Raw genomic sequence first — 19174 nt, forward strand, 5'->3', positions numbered from 1 at the left:
ATTACAAAGCAGTGATCACCAAGACAGCATGGTACTGGCACAAAAACAGACATATAGACCAATGGAACAGAATAGAGAGCCCAGATATGGACCCTCAACTCTATGGTCAAATAATCTTTGACAAAGCAGGAAAAAACATGCAATGGAAAAAAGACAGTCTCTTCAATAAATGGTGCTGGGAAAATTGGACAGCTATAAACAGAAGAATGAAACTCAACCATTCTCTAACACCATACACAAAGATAAACTCAAAGTGGATGAAAGACCTCAATGTGAGACAGGAATCTATCAAAATCCTAGAGAAGAACAGAGGCAGTAACCTCTTTGACATCGCCCACAGCAACTTCTTTCAAGACACATCTCCAAAAGCTAGTGAAACAAAAGCAAAAATGAACTTTTGGGACTTCATCAAGATAAAAAGCTTCTGCACAGCAAAGGAAACAGTCAACAAAACAAAGAGACAACATACAGAATGGGAGAAGATATTTGCAAATGACACTACAGATAAAGGGCTGGTATCCAAGATCTATAAAGAACTTCTCAAACTCAACACCCAAAAAACCAAATAATCAAGTCAAAAAATGGGCAGAAGATATGAAAAGACACTTCTCTGAAGAAGACATACAAATGGCTAAGAGACACATGAAAAAATGTTCATCATCATTAGCCATCAGGGAAATTCAAATCAAAACCACACTGAGATACCACCTTACACCATTTAGAATGGCAAAAATTGACAAGGCAAGAAACAACAAATGTCGGAGAGGTTGTGGAGAAAGGGGAACCCTCTTACACTGTTGGTGGGAATGCAAGTTGATACAGCCACTTTGGAAAACAGTGTGGAGGTGCCTCAAAAATTTAAAAATAGAGCTACCCTATGACCCAGCAATTGCACTACTGGGTATTTACCCTAAAGACACAGATGTAGTGAAAAGAAGGGCCATATGCACCCCAATGTTCATAGTAGCAATGTCCGCAATAGCCAAACTGTGGAAAGAGCCAACATGTCCTTCAACCAATGAATGGATAAAGAAGATGTGGTCCATATATACAACGGAATATTACTCAGTCATCAGAAAGGATGAATACCCAGCTTTTACATCAACATGGATGGGACTGGAGGAGATGATGCTAAGTGAAATAAGTCAAGCAGAGAAAGTCAATTATCATATGGTTTCACTTATTTTGGAACATAAGGAATAGCATGGAGGACATTAGGAGAAGGAAGGGAAAAATGAAGGGGGGGGATCAGAGGGAGAGATGAACCATGAGAGACTATGGACTCTGAGAAACAAACAGGGTTTTAGAGCGGAGGGGGGAGGGAGGATTGGCTAGCCTGGTGATGGGTATTAAGGAGGGCACGTACTGCATGGAGCACTGGGTGTTATATGAAAACAATGGATCGTGGATCACCACATCAAAAACTAATGATGTATTGTATGGTGACTAACATAACATAATAAAATTAAAAACAAAAAACAAAACATTTTTTCATTTCAGCTTGAAGAACTTGCAGCATTTCTTTTAAGTCAGTCTAGTAATTTTGAACTCCTTCAGCTTTTGTCTGGGAAAATCTTTATATCTCCTTTATTTCTGAAGGACAACTTTCCTGGGTAAAGTATTCTTGGCTGGCAGGTTTTGTTTTGTTTTGTTTTGCTTTTTCCTTTCAGCACTTTGAACATATATCATCCCATTTTCTCCTGGCCTGCAAGGTTTCTGCTAAGAAATATGCTCATAGCATCATGGGGGGTGCCTTGTAAGTGACAAGCTTCTTTTTTCTTGTTGCTTTGAAGATTCTTTGATTTTTAAACAGATTTATTGTAATGCCTTGGAGAAGATCTCTTTGAGGATTTGAAATTGTTTGGAGACCTATGAATATCATGGATATCCAAAGATTTGGATATCCAAATCTTTCGATATCATGGATATCCAAAGATTTGGATATCCAAATCTTTCCCCAGATTTAGAAAGTTCTCAGCCACTATCACCTTAAATAAGCTTTCTGCCCCTTTCTCCTTCTCTTCTTTGGTACTCTAATAATGTGTAGATTAATTCTTTAAATGGTGTCCTAGAAGTCCCACAGTATTTCTTCATTCTTTTTCAATTTATCTGTCTTTGAGTTCACTGATTCTCCTGCTTGGTCCATTCTGATATTGAAGCTCTCTATTGAATTCTTCAGTGTTTGTATCCTTCAGCTCCAAAATTTATTTGGTTACTTTTTATGTTTTCTATCTTTCTGTTGAACTTTTCATTTTGTTCTTATATTATTTACCTGATTTTATTGAATTGTTTTTCTGTTTGAGCTATAAGCTCTCTGAGCATCTTTAGAACAATTATTTTGAATTATTTATCAGGCAATTGGTGTATTTCCATTTCTTTAAGGGTCACTGAAAGTTTACTGTGTTCCTTTGGTGGTATCATGTTTCCTTGATTTTCATGATTCCTGTACTCTTGAATAGTTGTCTGTGCATGTGAAGAGCTGTCACTTCTTCCAGACTGTACTGACTGACTTAGATAGAGGAAAGACCTTCACCAATGGGTGGGGGCATGCCAGAGAATGCTGTGACTCTGGGCCTAGCGGTGCAGGGTGCTAAGTACATGTGGCAGCTCTGGGCCCAAGAGTGTATATATCACTGGTTTAGGCCACATAGGTCCACAACATCACCATGTGATCCTTGTGGAGAGCTGCAGAGGGTCCACAGTGTCTGCAATGGTTGTTGGGGTCCTCAGTGGCTCTTCCAAGTCCAGCAGCTAGGAATGTGGGCAGACAGCAGTGGTGGCCAGAGCTGGTAGTATGTATTACCCTCAGCTGCCGATACCTGCAAAATGTCAGGGGAAAGCTGCAGACACAGAGGTAATTGTAAGGGAGCAGGAGAAGAGGCTGATGCCAATTGCACATGCACTAGCAACTGCAGGGGCCCTGGTTATTGGCATGCATTTGTGCAGCTGTAGAGGCAGTGGAGACTGGGACAGGAGTTGGGTTGGCAATATGCAGGTGCATAGCTGCAGGGGCTAGCTTTGGGTGAGTCCATTGATGCAGGCCATTGACAAGTGTCAAGGGCAAATATGGACCCATAAGCAGCTGTGGGGGCCTTGGCTGCTGGCATACACTCCTGTGTTTACAGGAGTTCACCATGGGAGCATGCACGCCAATGGAGGCCAGTGACAGAAGTCAGGCTAGCAGTGTGCAGGTATACAGCTGCAGGGGCTAGGCATTAACATATGCACAGCCATGGGGGTCAGCCATGGGAGTCTAGGCTGGTATGTACATGTGCATAGCCACAGAGCAGGGGCTGGCTGCTGCATATTTCATGCCCCAGCAAGGGGTGGGGAGAGAGCAGGAGGTGCTCAGGGGGCTGGAATCTGTGAATGCAAATACTTGTGGGGTGAAAAACTTGGTGAAAAAATATGCAGGGGTTCTGTGGCAGCTTCGCTGGCCACTGGTTTCTTCAAAGGTGGAAGATGCTGGGGTCCTCTGTGAACAGTCTGCTGGGGTCCATGACAAGGTCCTCAGTGATGAAAGCTGCAGGGGTTTGTAGCATCTATAAGGGTAGTTGAAGTCCTCGGCAGTGAAGGCTGCTGGGATCCTATGCAGAGCAGGCCAGTGGGAACCATGATCACTCTCGCTGCATGGCTGATATAGGTAGCCCCTGCCCTTTTCCTTGTTCCTACCTATCTCTAGTTGTCTCAGCTTTGCCAGTCTCTGGGTGGGGTAAAACTGAAGTGGTTCCTCTTATACAGTGGCCTGAAGGGCTGGGTAAGCTGGTTACTCCTCCTCCTCTCCTTTTTCCTAGAGAGGGGAACTCTTTTAAGCCAGGAGTTCTTTCTTGGTGCTGAGCAGTGCCATCCTGGGGCATGGAATGATGCAGCAAAATAAAACTGTTCTTCCTACCCTTTTTTATAGTTATTCTGAGGTTTTGCTCTACTGTCTTACTGAGGCTTCTTAAGTGATAGCTTTCCTCTGAGCTCTCCCAGAGCTATTTTCCATTTGTGCCTAATTGTTGATCTTCATGGGGGACAGAGGATGGAAAACTCCTATTCCACCATCTTGGTGATATCATCACCCTGGAAAATTTTTAATAAGATTTCTTCAGTAATTTTCTTTCTTTTTCTCTGTTCTGTCCTCTGAAACTCCATTATCTGGATATTGGACCTCTTGGATCAAACCTCTAACATTTCTCTCTTATTGATAGTTTTTTGTTGCTGTCACCCTATTTTCTAATCTTTGTATCAAGTTTATCCCTGTTATCTCATTTGTAATTTTCTAGAGCTCCTTTGATTGCTTCTTAGATTGCTCCACTCTGTCTCCTTGTTGTTTCCTCATTTCTCTTTGCAGACAGCAACCATCATTTTCTTCTATTGACTGTCTGTTTCTTCCAAGTTCCTTTCACATGTATTTGTTCTGGTCTCTAACTTTTATGGGAGGTTTCCTCCAATGTTTATTGATGCTTGGCTGTTTGGAAGTGCTGTGTAGGATCTACTGAACACTGGGTTTCACTGTATGGAGGTCGGGGAAAAGGAGTGGTCATCTCATCCAACAGCTTTAAATACCACATATACTTTGATGACTTTAAAATTGTTATATCTGAACTTCACTTCTGAGGTCCAGACTTCCAACATCTCAGTTTGGCAGTTTAAAAGCCATCTCAAACTTGAAAGGAAAAACCAGACCAATATATTGATCCCCACTGCTGTATTCCCAAACCTGCTTCTCCCAAAATGTTTCCTATTCTACTTTTACAAGGTCAAAATTGGGAAGATCAAAACATAGGAGTCAGTCTTCTTTGTACACACATACCAAATCATATGTACACACATACCAAATCAATCTATCAACAACTCCGAATGGATTTATCTCCAACACACATTCATAATCCAACAATTTCTTACTACTTCCTTTGCTCCGACTCTAGCCCAAATATTGAAAATTAAAATCTTTTTGCTTTAATGACTGCTCCCTGCTTCCATTCTTGCCCTACTCCAGTCCTTCTGCGCACATCAGCTGGAGGGATCCTTTTAAAATGTAAGACAGATCATGTGATTCCCCTGCTCAAATACCTTCATAGGCTTTAAATAAAATGCAAAATCCTCACCAAAAATAGAATCCTCTAAGCCACCATTGTGAGGGAGGTTCTTAGCCTCAACCTCTCAATCATCCTTCACTTTCCACATCTAATTAATCATCAAATTGATTTTTATTTACTAACATCTACATTCTCTACTGCATTTCTTCTTCATTCTTATTGCTGTCTAGCCATTATTTATTGCCCGAACCACTTCTGTGGTCTCCTTCCTCCCTGATTCCAGTCTTCTGCATTTTACATTTTCTATAGACAGAGACAGCATTTAAAACCCATATCCGGGGGCACTTGGGTGGCTCTGTCAGTTATGTATCTGACTCTGATTTTAGCTCAGGTCATGATCTCAGGGTTGTGAGATTGAGCCCCAAATTGGGCTCCATGTTGGACATGGAACCTGCTTGAGATTCTCTCTCTCTCTCTCCCTCTCTTAAAAAAAATAAACACACCCATATCCATATCCAATCATGTTACTCCCATGGTTACATCAGACTGTTGGAGGGAGTGCAATTTGGGGCTTACAAAACTCTTCATGATCTGACCCTTGCCTCCTTCTGCACCTTACTATCCCAATCACTAATGCATACTTACATGCCAAAGTTACCAAATATCTTATAGTTTCCTGGAACTACCACTTCCTATGCTGTTGTGCCATTTTGGAATGTCTCTCCTTGTTTGTCCTCTGGGTGAACCCCCGGCCACCCCTCAAGGCTCACCTTGAGTATTATTGCCACTGGAAGCTTTCATTGATTTTTTTCCAGCCCCAAGTAATCAGTCACTCCCTCTAACAACATCAGTGTATATGCAGCACATATACTGCAATTGTTTGCTTGTGGTCTCTTTGATCCCACTAGAATGGTTTCTAAACATGGGGGCCATGTATAGACTTCATGGACAATCATCAGAGGGAACTGTCAATTCCCTAAAATGGAGTGTAAAACTTTGTATGCAAAACCATACTTGCGCTGTCCTAGGAAGAAATTCTATCTGGTCTTCATGACCCAGAAAGGTTTAAGATCCAATACTCCAGATGGTGATATTCTTGAGGGAAGGGATAAGTCTTGTTCATCTTTAATCTCTACATGCCATGCTTATCGCATAGTTAGGGTAACTATACACAAATGCTTTTGTACACTAGCAAATATACATAAGCAATTGATATGTTACTTGTATATTATTTAGGCATATTTCCAAAGATCCTCGACCAGGCAACATACTTCATATCTTTGAAGTTCCCTATAAAAATTACATTTTTCTTAAAGAAAAACTTATAATTCTTTCTAAAACCTGTAATTCTCACCAAAAAATAATTCTCAAATACATAACTCCTCAAAGTTTTACCCAGTCCCTTTGTCTAAGCTTAATAGTCACCCGAGGTTTCTGATGTTTGTTTGTTTTACCTCAAAATTTTTTACCTTTCTTTTAGTTTCTTCTCATTCAGGCTGTAAAATGTAATCTTGGTCATTAATTAACTCAAAACACTTTAATAACAGCACTGGGTGTTATATGAAAACAATGAATCATGGAACATTACATCAAAAACTAATGATGTACTGTATGGTGACTAACATAACATAATAAAATTAAATTAAATTAAAAAAATAACTGCCAATAGATAGCTAAGGATGCATCAGGTCTCTTAGAAATACTGGTACATTACTTCCAGGTTTAATCATTACATTAACCAATAAATTGGCTCTTTACAGCTTCAACTACCTTCCTTTTTAAGAGGTGGGGAGAGACAGAATTTTGGTAACTGCTGCAGGCTGAAGGAGCTCCATTCACCACAAAAAACAATAGATAAATGACCCCTAGATATTACGGTACAGCTTTACACAGTAATTCCATTTAGAAAGCAAAGGAGGTATGTAGCGTCAAAATAAGGAAGACCCCTTACATACAATGGGACAAAGACAAAGGAACAACTTTAGCAATATTGTTTCATAATGTAACTAGGGAAAATAAAGGAGAAAAAATGAGGTGTGCAGGAACAAACTTACCCTGTGTTATATTTCTTACCATTTTATAGAGATCTGAGACACTAATCTGGTCTGAATCCACTACTTCAAAGTCCTTTCGGGGCACCAAGTCCAGGCCCAAGTGCCTAGTAAACAGAAAGAACACACTCAGCATGCCATGTCCTCAGATTACTCATCTCTCTTTATGTGCCCAGAAGCTCATAACTGCCATGACCTTGCGGACAGAGCTTGAGACACTACCCCAGCAGGGACATGCTTTTATCCAGTAACACGTAATTGTGCTCACCTTAAGGTAAATAAATGAGGCTGGGGATTTTAAGACTGACAATTTTAATCACCAAGCAGTTCCCCCTTGTGATGGTAAAAAGAACTCATTCAGTATCATGTCTATAAGAGACTGCTTGAGTTCATTAAGGATGTATTTTCTATAGATTATTAGTAAGTCATGTTTTATTTTTCTCTTCCTCCCAATCCTACAAGTATGCTCAAGGCTCAGTCATGCATTACTTTCATTAGGATGAAAAAATTATTCAGGGTCCAAGTAGATTTGTAATTCAAACACATAAAAAATCACCCTCCAAAAGATACTGAACTAAAAAAAATGTATGTTTTGAGTTTTTAATCTCATTTTCAATTTAATTAATACCAGCATTGGTTATAGTAAAGACCTTACCACACATTAGCCAATGTCTTTTTTTTTTTTCAGTTCACCCATGTGTGTTTATTTGTTTTTGTTTTTTTTTTTTTAAGATTTTATTATTTATTTATTTGACAGAGAGAGACACAGCAAGAGAGGGAACACAAGCAGGGGGAGTGGGAGAGGGAGAAGCAGGCTTCCCGCTGAGCAGGGAGCCCGATGCGGGGCTCGATCCCAGAACCCTGGGATCATGACCTGAGCCAAAGCCAGACGCTTAACAACTGAGCCACCCAGGCACCCCCATGTATGTTTATCTGTATAGCCAGCACACATGGTTATTATTCCTGATACATTTTAAATTCTTTGTTTTCTTCTCTCACAGGTGTGATCAAGGCTTTTACTTCTAAAAAGAAATCTTAGATGCTCTGTCCTTCCTTAAATTCACAGACAAAAGGAAGCTAATAACATTCTTATTCTAACTGGAAATGTTCATTTGTGTAAAACATCAAAAGTTCTACAATTGTCGATTTTTGACTCTCCGATGATTAGCCAATATGTTAAGAAACTTTATATGAAAGTTTAATCAAGGAGTACTACTCCTAAAAATACTCCAGGTATTTGGAAGATCTGATATAACTTTAGGAGGGAAGAATAAGAGATGGTGATTAATGATTGATTAAATACGGCAGGCAGTATGAGGCAGTGTAAATAACTTCAGACAGCCAGAACTCTTGCATTCAAATATGGCACATAATTTATGTTCAGTAAATGTTAGCTCTTTTCTCACTCTCTAAACCTGGAGTCAAATGGAGTTAGAGGTTGTGGACTCTGAAATTGCTTTCAACAGTATGTGTGTGTGTTCATGTATGAATTTTTTCTGAGGAGAGGGTCTATAACTCTCATCAGGGCTTCAGAGCTGCTCTGTGACCACCCTATACTCCAACACAAGGGTTACAAATTACTGTATCTGGCAAAAGTATTCCATAGACAATGAAAGGAGAAGTATGTATTTTTTTCTCTTCAGCTAGACTATGAACCATTGTTAGAAAATACTAGCAAAACTAATTCTGTAGGCTCTTTCTGTGCATAAAACTGCCACTTATTTAAAATAAAACCATGTGAGGGGCGCCTGGGTGGCTCAGTCATCAATCGGCTCAGGTCATGGTCCCAGGATCCTGGGATTGGGCCCCGCGTCAGGCTCCCTGCTCAGTGGGAAGCCTGCTTCTCCCTCTCTCCCTGCTTGTGTTCCCTCTCTCGCTGTTTCTGTCAAAAAATAAATAAAATCTAAAAAAAAACCCCAAAAAACAAAAACCATGTGAAAAAATAAATTTAAAAAGCCTGCTTCTCTCTCTCCCACTCCCCCTGCTTGTGTTCCCTCTCTCGCTGTGTCTCTCTCTGTCAAATAAATAAATAAAATCTTAAAAAAAAAAAAAACATGTGTACATCCAAAATGCATTTGTTTTATTTATAATTTATAACCTATTTATAGGAAGAGATATGAAAAGGTTAAAGAAGTTGCAATAAGATTGCTAAAACAAAAATAGAAAATCAAACATATATGAAAAAGGTAGAAGCAAACATACTAATCGCATAGGTTAATATGATAACCACGATTAAGAATCAAAATTCAGATTGGTACTTTTTAGCAGGCAAGAAAAAAGGAAAAACCTGTTTTTCTACTAAAAGATAAAAACTCAAGTTCTTCTATTATATAACTTATATCATCCTTTAATACAAAAACATGAATTTTTATAGGATGTCTGGGTGGCTCATTGGTCAAGCGTCCAACTTTTGATTTTGGCTCAGGTCATGATCTGAGGGTTGTGAGATCTAGGCCCATGTTGGGCTCTGTGCTGGGCATTGAGCCTACTTAGGATTCTCTCTCCCTCTCCCTCTGCCCCTCTCCCCCATGCTTGTGCTCCACTTTCTCTAAAAGAGGGGGAGAGAAAGAGAGAGAGAAACATTACTTTTTAAAGAAGAAATAACTTTTGGAAATAGGTGCAAAAAAAAAAATCTTCAGTTTTGCATGATGAAATCAGTAATACACTATTGGCCTTAACTATGATAGTTTACAGTTTAATGGCAAAACCATGCTATTGAATCTGATTATTGAAGTTAATGTACTTAAGTTAATAAGAGATTTAATTTTTATACCACTGGGATCCTGTCTTCTTATATCAAAAAATACTGCATTTAGTCACTTCATATTAGTTATTCTTAATTTCTCTGATATAATTTCCGGTCTCTGGCTTCCAGCACTTCCTGCATGTAAAGGCAGCAGCATCACAGAAAGCAAGAGAAAGATGAACACATCCTTTCTACCTCTCTTGTCATAAAAAACAATTTACATCATAAAGATAATTTTGCAGGTATGACCTCAAAGTATTTAAATACTTCTATATGCATGTAGAAAAATAGTGGGAAGATCAAAAAATGACTTTAGTATTTATATTAGGGAAACTGAATCATACATTTGATCACTAAAAAACATTTTCCAATTTTCTATAGTGAGCTATTGAAACTTTCTAAAATACAACAATGAAGAATCAAATTTCATAAATATTCTTTAACCATTAGTTCTCATAAAATATATAACAGTTTAACTATTACAATTAAGTAACAAAAAGGACTGTGTGAATATTCCAATCAAAACAGGTATTTTCAAAACAACAGCAGTAGAAAAAAATCTCAGTGGACCTAAGTCAATAGGGCTGGGATTGAGTGCATGTGTTTTGTGGTTGTGCACCATACACAGCGATGGGCTGTCTAGACTGACATTTATGCAAACTCTGTCTTAGCACTGTGACACCCTTAGCTTGCTTGTCCATTCATCTACCCATGCATACACCCATCCACTCACCCCACAGGTACTCTCTGAGGACCTATCATTTCCCACCAGTGGTCCTGGATACAGGGAATACAGCAATTTTGAGTCAAGCAAATGTTCATATTCATCTGGGAGCAGTGTTTTCTGTCTCCTAGAAGTCAGTAGAGCACAGTACCTTTTAGTTTCTTGATGTCATTATCTTAGGAAATAAGAAAATTATTAATGGGTGATCTGATAAAATGAAGACTGAGTTCCTTCTACTGAGATAGTCTTCAAAGGAGGAAGAGTAGTTTTCAAAAGCTAACTTGGAGTACTGGCCTCACTGGAAAAAGGCAGAGATGCTGTATAGTGAGAAGCCACACACATTCTCTACAAATTTCATTCTGGAAAAGAGGTTTCTGGCTATTTCTCCCTGTGGTTTACTCTAAGAACAGTGAACAGCAGGTGCAGAGAGTGGTTAATTTAGTCTTTTCTCTGTCTTCCCAGCACAGGGAGGCAGGGCAGCAGAGTACTGAGGAGCATGGGCTCTCGTGTCAAACTGCCTGATTTGCACTTTGGCTCTTCCCCCAGGCCACACTGTCCTATCTACTATCACAGGCTGTTGGAAAGCATTTAGCACACTGTCTGGAATTGTAAACTACTACTGCTGTTATAATTATCATAATTATGTGTTATATCATTAGCCAAAATACAGCCTAAAGTACAAGGACTGGGATCAAAGAGATACAGTGTCTGAAAAAGAGACTCTTGAACAGATGAACACAAGCAGGAGGTATACATCTATGCATATCTATATACAGATGTAGTATAGAGCTGCGTTTTCAAAAATGGCCTTACTAATTGTTTAGGTGAACAGTCTTCACAAAAACATTTAGTGTTGTCTCACCACCTGCCATTGATCACTCACTCATTCACTCCAATAATTCAATAAATATTTATTAACACCGACTCTGTGCTAGGTTCATGCTGAACTTAGGGACACAGCAGTGTATAAGAGATACTCCTGGTCCTACATTCTTTCATGTGCACCTCTTTAAAGGCCCTGAATCTCTATATCAAATTCTTTGAATTTTACATTTCTTTAGAATGTTCTATACTCTATTCTATTTTCCATTGTATTTTTTCTTCTGTCGTTCCTCATCTGAACCACAGAACATAGAAAATAATGTGAAGTCAATTAATTATAAACATTGGGTATTTTAAGTTATCAGGACTCAGTTTTCCCCCCAAATTGGTTGAGAAAGGCTAGAGATATTAAGATTTCCTGTATGCACCAAATGAATCATTGAACACTACATCAAAAACTAATAAAACTATATGTTGGGTAATTGAATTTAAACAAACAAAAAAAGATTTCCTGTATGTACTGGCTTTTTCTAATACTTACTGTAAAAAGAGCACATAGATAATAACTACACTAATGAAAGCATAGTTTATTTATACTTATATAATAATATAATAAGACATAAATAATAATAGCTACCCTTTACCAAACATTTACTTGGGATAGGCATTTTATATATATTATCTTTAAGCAATATTGGAAGTAGATAGTATTAGGTCCATTTTATAACTGAGGAAACTGAAGTCCAGAGAGGTTAACGAAGTGGACTATGAAGGGGGCAGAGGTGGGCTTGTCTCAAACTATGTCTGTCTTACTCTGAGCCTATGGTATTTCCACCATACCTGCTATCTTTCTACTAAGAACCACTGAAGTTAAATACTAATAAGTGACTGTAATCAATTCAGTCATAATAGTTTGAGGGATGATTTTGTGCAAATATATCAATCCAGAAGGAAACAAATACAGATTGGTGAATGAGGGGCCACCAGTCATAAGAACAAACCTATTTTATTAGGTAGATGATTCACACTCACATAGTGCCTGCCAAGTGCAGACATTGTGCTAAGTGCAAGGTATGATGATGAGCAAAACAGATGCACAAAGAGTGAGTAAGATAAAGAAATTTAGTCATCTGAACATAACTTCATGGAAGGATTTTTGACACATGCACACTTTAAACATTGTTATCTCAGACTTCTTGGATATAGCAAGGTACTAACTGATGGGCACAACACCCTGTATCAGAATAACTCTAAGAAGAAGTTGTTGGAAACTTCTGCTAATTTCAGGTGTCCCGAAGCTGGAAAATATCACCACATCCTTAAAAGGAAAGTACTGAACCATAAACCCTTCTGAATCCTAGCTAAAAATCTACTCAGAGGAAATTTGTTGGCGTGAAGGAAGGGGTGGCAGTATTTTCTGCATACTACAGCCCAAACTTCTGCTTGTGCTGCTTCCTCTAAAACCAATTCCCTTGGTGAAGGATATAAACTGGGGGAACAAAGGGACATGGGTGAGTTAGGATATATGAAAATCTGAGGGAGAAGGTATAAAACAAAGGGGGAGTAGAGAGACTATGATAGAGGGAGAGAAAGACAATATAAGAACTAGAAATTATATATTTATTGGTGATTTGTCTTAAATGTAGAGACTTCAGTATAAAAATATATGCATTATTTCATTTGATAATCTACAGAAACATCATTCTAATTCAACAAAAGCTTGTAAAATGCTTACACCATATTCAAATCTGTACTTTCCTCCTAAAGAAGAAGTACAAAAATCGTATAAATTATTCTATGAATAAAGCATTTCTTACTTAGGTATTTTTCTAAGGCAAAGATCAATTAACCTGTGGGTCCTGGGTTAACAGGAGTTTGACTTAGGTATGCTATAGTAGCGATGGGATTAGAATGAGAAGAAACTTTTAGCAACATTTTTATGGAAGGTGTGGAAAATATTAACACATTGAAATTATATTGCTAGACAAATTGTTTTAAAATTCCATTGGAGAGGATGTAATTAACTGACTTTTTCTTTGAATAGGAGACTTATGCAGAGATAATGGCTAGTTCAGTTGAGCACAACTTTATTTTATGCCCTTCTTGTATTTCAGTTTCTAAAAATGTAAGAACACAACATTTTAAGTGCCAATTTTTAAATGATATAATTTTAGTAATTTTTACTTATGGAGTATACACATATGCAAACAGGCCAACAAGTATAAGCCATATAAATTTAGTTCTGGGATCTTCAATTCTTTTTGCCAAATAAATATTCTTTTTTTTTTTTTAATTTTTTAAATTTTTTTTAAAATTTTTTAAAGATTTTATTTATTTTTATTTGAGAGAGAGCGAATGAGAGAGAGGGAGTACATGAGAGGGGGGAGGGTCAGAGGGAGAAGCAGACTCCCCACCGAGCAGGGAGCCCGATGCGGGACTCGATCCAGGGACTCCAGGATCATGACCTGAGCCGAAGGCAGTCGCTTAACCAACTGAGCCACCCAGGCGCCCCTAAATAAAAATTCTTAATCTCAGGAAACAAAATAAAAATTGTTGTTATGTAGATGTGGAGAGCTCTGCATTTAATTTAAACTCTAAATAAAAGAATATAATACCAGTTTACTTTCTATCCTTGAAAGTTCTAAATCAATGTTAAATCAGATATATACTATGGGACATACAGTGTTCACACTAGGAGAATAGAACAAAGATCAAATAACCCATGGACTAGAAATACTGGCAATAATTTGCTTGGTTTTAAGACTCACACTTAAATATCACACTTAAAATAATCAGAGAGATGGTAAGGTCCTGCATAAACTATATGGGCTTTGGGATCAGTTCTGGGTATAAAAACCAGTACTACCACTCACTATGCAACACTGGAAAAAGTACTTTGGAGTCTCAGTATCCTCATCAGGTAAAACAGAGCTCTTGTCTTGGAAGAGCATAATAGCATTTCATTATAACAATACATATGTTAGGGGCACCTGGGTGGCTCAGTGTGTTAAGCATCTGACTTCTGGCTTCAGCTCAGGTCATGATCACATGGGTTGTGGGAGCCCCCGCATCATGCTCTGTGGGGAATCTGCTTGAGGCTTCTCTCCCCCTGCCCCAATTTGCACATGCACTCCTTCTCTCTCTCTCTAATAAATAAATCTTTAAAAAATGCATATGTTAGACCATGCACTTCCCACAGTGATATAAGTAGATGTACTCAATAATTAATAACTGTTATTAATAACTTCTGAAATAGATCTTGACAAGGCAGAGCTAGGATCTCTGTGTAAGGGCTTATTACACAGTGGGGGGAGGAGCAAGATGGCGAAGGAGTAGGAGACCTAAATTTCGTCTGGTCCCAGGAATTCAGCTGCATGGGGATCAAACCATTCTGAACACCAACGAACTCAACAGGAGATCAAAGAAAAGAATACCAGCAACACTCTGAACAGAAAGGCGACCACTATTTGAAAGGTAGGACGTGCGGAAAAGTGAATCTGAGGCGATATTCGAGAAGACAGACGGCAGGGGAGGGGGCCTCCGTCAACCGCTACTGGCAAGTGATAGAGCAGTGGAGCAGAAAATCGGAACTTTTATTTATTTTTTTTTTTAAATTTTATTATGTTATGTTAGTCACCATACAATACATCATTAGTTTTTGATGTAGTGATCCATGATCCATTGTTTTCGTATAACACCCAGTGCTCCATGCAGTATGTGCCTTCCTTAATACCCATCAGCAGGCTAACCCATCACCCCTCCCCTCTAAAACCCAGTTTGTTTCTCAGGTCCATAGTGTCTCATGGTTCATCTCTCCCTCCAATTCCCCCCGCCCATTTTTCCCTACCTTCTCCTAATGTCCTCCATGTTATTCCTTATGTTCCACAAATAAGTGAAACCATATGATAATTGACTTTCTCTGCTTGACTTACTTCACTTAGCATCATCTCCTCCAGTCCCAACCATGTTGATGTAAAAGTTGGGTATTCATCTTTTCTGATGATTGAATAATATTCCGCTGTATATATGGACCACATCTTCTTTATCCATTCATCTGTTGAATGGCATCTCGGCTCTTTCCACAGTTTAGCTATTGCAGACATTGCTGCTATGAACATTGGGGTGCATATGGCCCTTCTTTTCACTACATCTGTGTCTTTAGGGTAAATACCCAGTAGTGCAATTGCTGGGTCATAGGGTAGCTCTATTTTTAAATTTTTGAGGCATCTCCACACTGTTTTCCAAAGTGGCTGTACCAACTTGCATTCCCACCAACAGTGTAAGAGGGTTCCCCTTTCTCCACAACCTCTCCAACATTTGTTGTTTCTTTCCCTGTCCATTTTGGCCATTCTAACTGGTGTAAGGTGGTATCTCAGTGTGGTTTTGATTTGGATTTCCCTGATGGCTAATGATGATGAACATTTTTTCATGTGTCTCTTAGCCATTTGTATGTCTTCTTCAGAGAAGTGTCTTTTCATATCTTCTGCCCATTTTTTGACTTGATTATTTGGTTTTTTGGGTGTTGAGTTTGAGAAGTTCTTTATACATCTTGGATACCAGCCCTTTATCTGTAGTGTCATTTGCAAATATCTTCTCCCATTCTGTATGTTGTCTCTTTGTTTTGTCGTCTGCAAAAAGAGAGAGTTTGACTTCTTCTTTGCCAATTTGAATACCTTTTATTTCTTTTTGTTGTCTGATTGCTGTTGCTAGGACTTCTAGTACTATGTTGAACAACAGTGGTGAGAGTGGGCACCCTTGACGTGTTCCTGATCTTGAGGGAAAGGCTCTCACTGTTTCCCCATTGAGGATGATATTCGCTGTGGGTTTTTCATAGATGGATTTTATGAACTTGAGGAATGTTCCCTCTATCCCTATACTCTAGAGAGTTTTACTCAGGAAAGGATGTTGTATTTTCTCAAATGCTTTTTCTGCATCAATTCAGAGGACCATATGGTTCTTCTCCTTCCTCTTATTAACGTGTTCTATCACATGGATTGATTTGCGAATGTTGAAGCACTCTTGCATCCAGGGGATAAATCCCACTTGGTCGTGGTGGATGATCCTTTTAAAATCATATTAGCTAGGATTTTGTTGAGGGTTTTGGAATCCATATTCACCAGGGATATCGGTCTGAAATTCTCCTTTTTGATGGGGTCTTTGCCTGGTTTGGGGATTAAGGTAATGCTGGCCTCATAGAATGAGTTTGGAAGTTTTCCTTCTGTTTCTATTTTTTGAAACAGCTTCAGTAGAATAGGTATTATTTTTTCTTTGAATGTTTAAAGGTAGAATTCCCCAGGGAATCCATCAGGCCCTGGATTCTTGGTTTTTGGGAGGTTTTTGATCACTGCTTCAATCTTGTTATGGGTTATTGGCCTATTCAGGTTGTCAGTTTCTTCCTGTTTCAGTCTTGGCAGCTTATAGGTTTCCAGGAAGGCCTTTGCGGTATCCCATAGGTTTTGGACTGATGTGTTTTCATTCTCATTGATTTCCATCAATTCTTTAAGTTCTTCTTTGATTTCCTGTTTGACCCAAACATTCTTGAGCAGAGTGGTCTTTAGCTTCCAAGAGTGTGAATTTCTGCCAAACTTTTTCTTGTGATTGAGTTCCAGTTTTAGAGCACTGTGGTCTGAGAATATACAGGGAATAATCTCAATCTTTTGGTATTGGTTGAGACCTGATTTGTGACCCAGTATTTGGTCTATTCTGGAGAAAGTTCCATGTGCGCTCGAGAAGAATGAGTATTCTGTTGTTTTAGGATGGAATGTTCTGTAAATATCTATGAGGTCCATCTGATCCAATGTATCATTCAAAGCTCTTGTTTCCTTGTTGATTTTCTGCTTACATGATCTGTCCATTGCTGAGAGTGGAGTCTTGAGGTCTCCTACAATTAATGTATTGTTATCAGTATGACTCTTTATTTTGGTTAACACTTGGCTTATGTAGATGGCTGCTCCCATGTTGGCGGCATAGATATTTACAATTGTTAGATCTTCTTGTTGGATAGACCCTTTAAGAATGATATAGTGTCCTTCTGTGTCTCTTATTACAGACTTTAGTTTAAAATCTAATTTGTCTGATATAAGAATTGCTACCCCAGCTTTCTTTTGAGGTCTGCTGGCATGGAAGATGGATCTCCATCCCTTCACTTTCAGTCTGGATGTATCTTTAGGTTCAAAATGAGTCTCTTGTAGACAGCATATGGATGGGTCCTGTATTTTTATCCAGTCTGCAACCCTGTGCCATTTTATGGGAGCGTTTAGGCCATTCATGTTGAGAGTGATTATTGAAAGATATGAATTAATTGTCATCATGTTGCCTGTGAAGATGTTGTTTTTATAGATTGTCCCTGTAAATTTCTGTTGTAGATCACTCTTGGAGTCTTTCTCCTTTTATAGAACCCCCCTTAATATTTCTTGCAGGGCCGGCTTAGTGGTCACATATTCTTTCAGCTTCTGCCGGTCATGGAAGCTCTGCATCTCTCCATCCATTCTAAATGAAAGCCTTGCCGGATAAAGTATTCTTGGCTGCATGTTCTTCTCATTTAGTGCCCTGAAGACGTCTTGCCCGGCCTTTCTGGCTTGCCAGGTCTCTGTGGATAGGTCTGACATTATTCTGATGTTCCTCCCTCTGTACATAAGGAATCTCTTCCCCATAACTGCCCTTAAGATGGTTTCCTTGGTTCTAAGATTTGCAAGTTTTACTATTACATCTCGGGGTGTTGGCCTGTTTTCCTTGATCTTGGGACGGGTCCTCTCTGCCTCTAGGACTAGAATGTTTGTTTTATTCCCCAGATTAGGTAAATTCTCAGCTACGATTTGCTCAAATACATCTTCTAGTCCTCTCTCTCTCTCCACTCCCTCCGGGATTCCAACTATTCTGACATTGGAATGCTTCATGGTGTCACTTATTTCTCTGATTCTATTTTCATGGATTCTGAGTTGTTTTTCCCTGGCCTCCTCTTTTCCCTTTTTATCTATTATATTGTCTTCCAGGTCGCTTATTCTCTCTTCTGCCTCAGTTACTCTAGCTGTTAGATTATCTATATTGGATTGGATCTCATTGATAGCATTTTTAAGTTCTGCCAATTCCCCTTTTATTTCTGCCCTTAGAGACTCTATGTTGCCATTAATGGATTTCTACATTCTGGCCATTGTCTTCACAATTGCTAGCCTGAATTCCATCTCTGACATCTTGGTTATATCTGCATCCATTTGTAAATTTGCAGCATAAGTCATATCTCTGATTCTTTTCTGTTTTGGGGGCTCCTCCTCCTAGTCATTCTGTTGATGGGTGTTTGAAGGAATGTATAGAGTCCAAATTATTGATCAGAACCCAAGCAAGATGGACCTGTTTCCTTGGGACCTTAGGGTTGCTGGCCTCTTGTTCTCCCATCCTGTCTTCTGCAGGAGGAGCCTGCCGCGCTGTTACTCAGGCAACCCTGTTTGGGCGGTGTTGCCCTGCGCCCCTGTGGTGGGGGATGGGCTCAGCGGGAATCAGTCTTTGGGGCTTTGTTCTCTGGCGCCTTTCCCTGGTGGCTTTCCGCATCTCTTCCGCGAGTCAGAGCAGAAGAGACCATTTCCAACCCTCTGCCTCAGAGCAGAGAGACCGCAGTCTGTTCTTCAGTGAGCTCTCCAGGCCACACTGTCTCCGTTTCTGTCCGTGCTGCCATAAACTGCAGTGTCTGCGCTGTGCGCCACTCCGCAGTGCTCCCAGTCCTGCCTCCAGGTCAGGGCACGTGTCTGCCCTTTGTGCTTCTAAAACCACCAGCCGCTCCCAGTTCATGCACCCGCGACTCCGCTGCTCATGG

General features: G+C 39.4%; 1 protein-coding gene across 1 annotated transcript in view; it reads right to left on the bottom strand.

Annotated features, from left to right (window-relative positions):
• DOCK3 (dedicator of cytokinesis 3) overlaps positions 1–19174 on the bottom strand; it is a 477354-nt gene that overhangs the window by 181066 nt on the left and 277114 nt on the right. The window contains exon 6 of the mRNA XM_034997521.1: positions 7098–7182. Coding sequence (XP_034853412.1) covers positions 7098–7182 — 85 coding nt within the window. The remainder of the gene's footprint in view (positions 1–7097; positions 7183–19174) is intronic.

Source organism: Mirounga leonina, unplaced genomic scaffold (genome assembly GCF_011800145.1).
Source record: "Mirounga leonina isolate KUSES-001 unplaced genomic scaffold, KU_Mleo_1.0 Mir_94, whole genome shotgun sequence".
Taxonomy (NCBI): Eukaryota; Metazoa; Chordata; class Mammalia; order Carnivora; family Phocidae; genus Mirounga; species Mirounga leonina.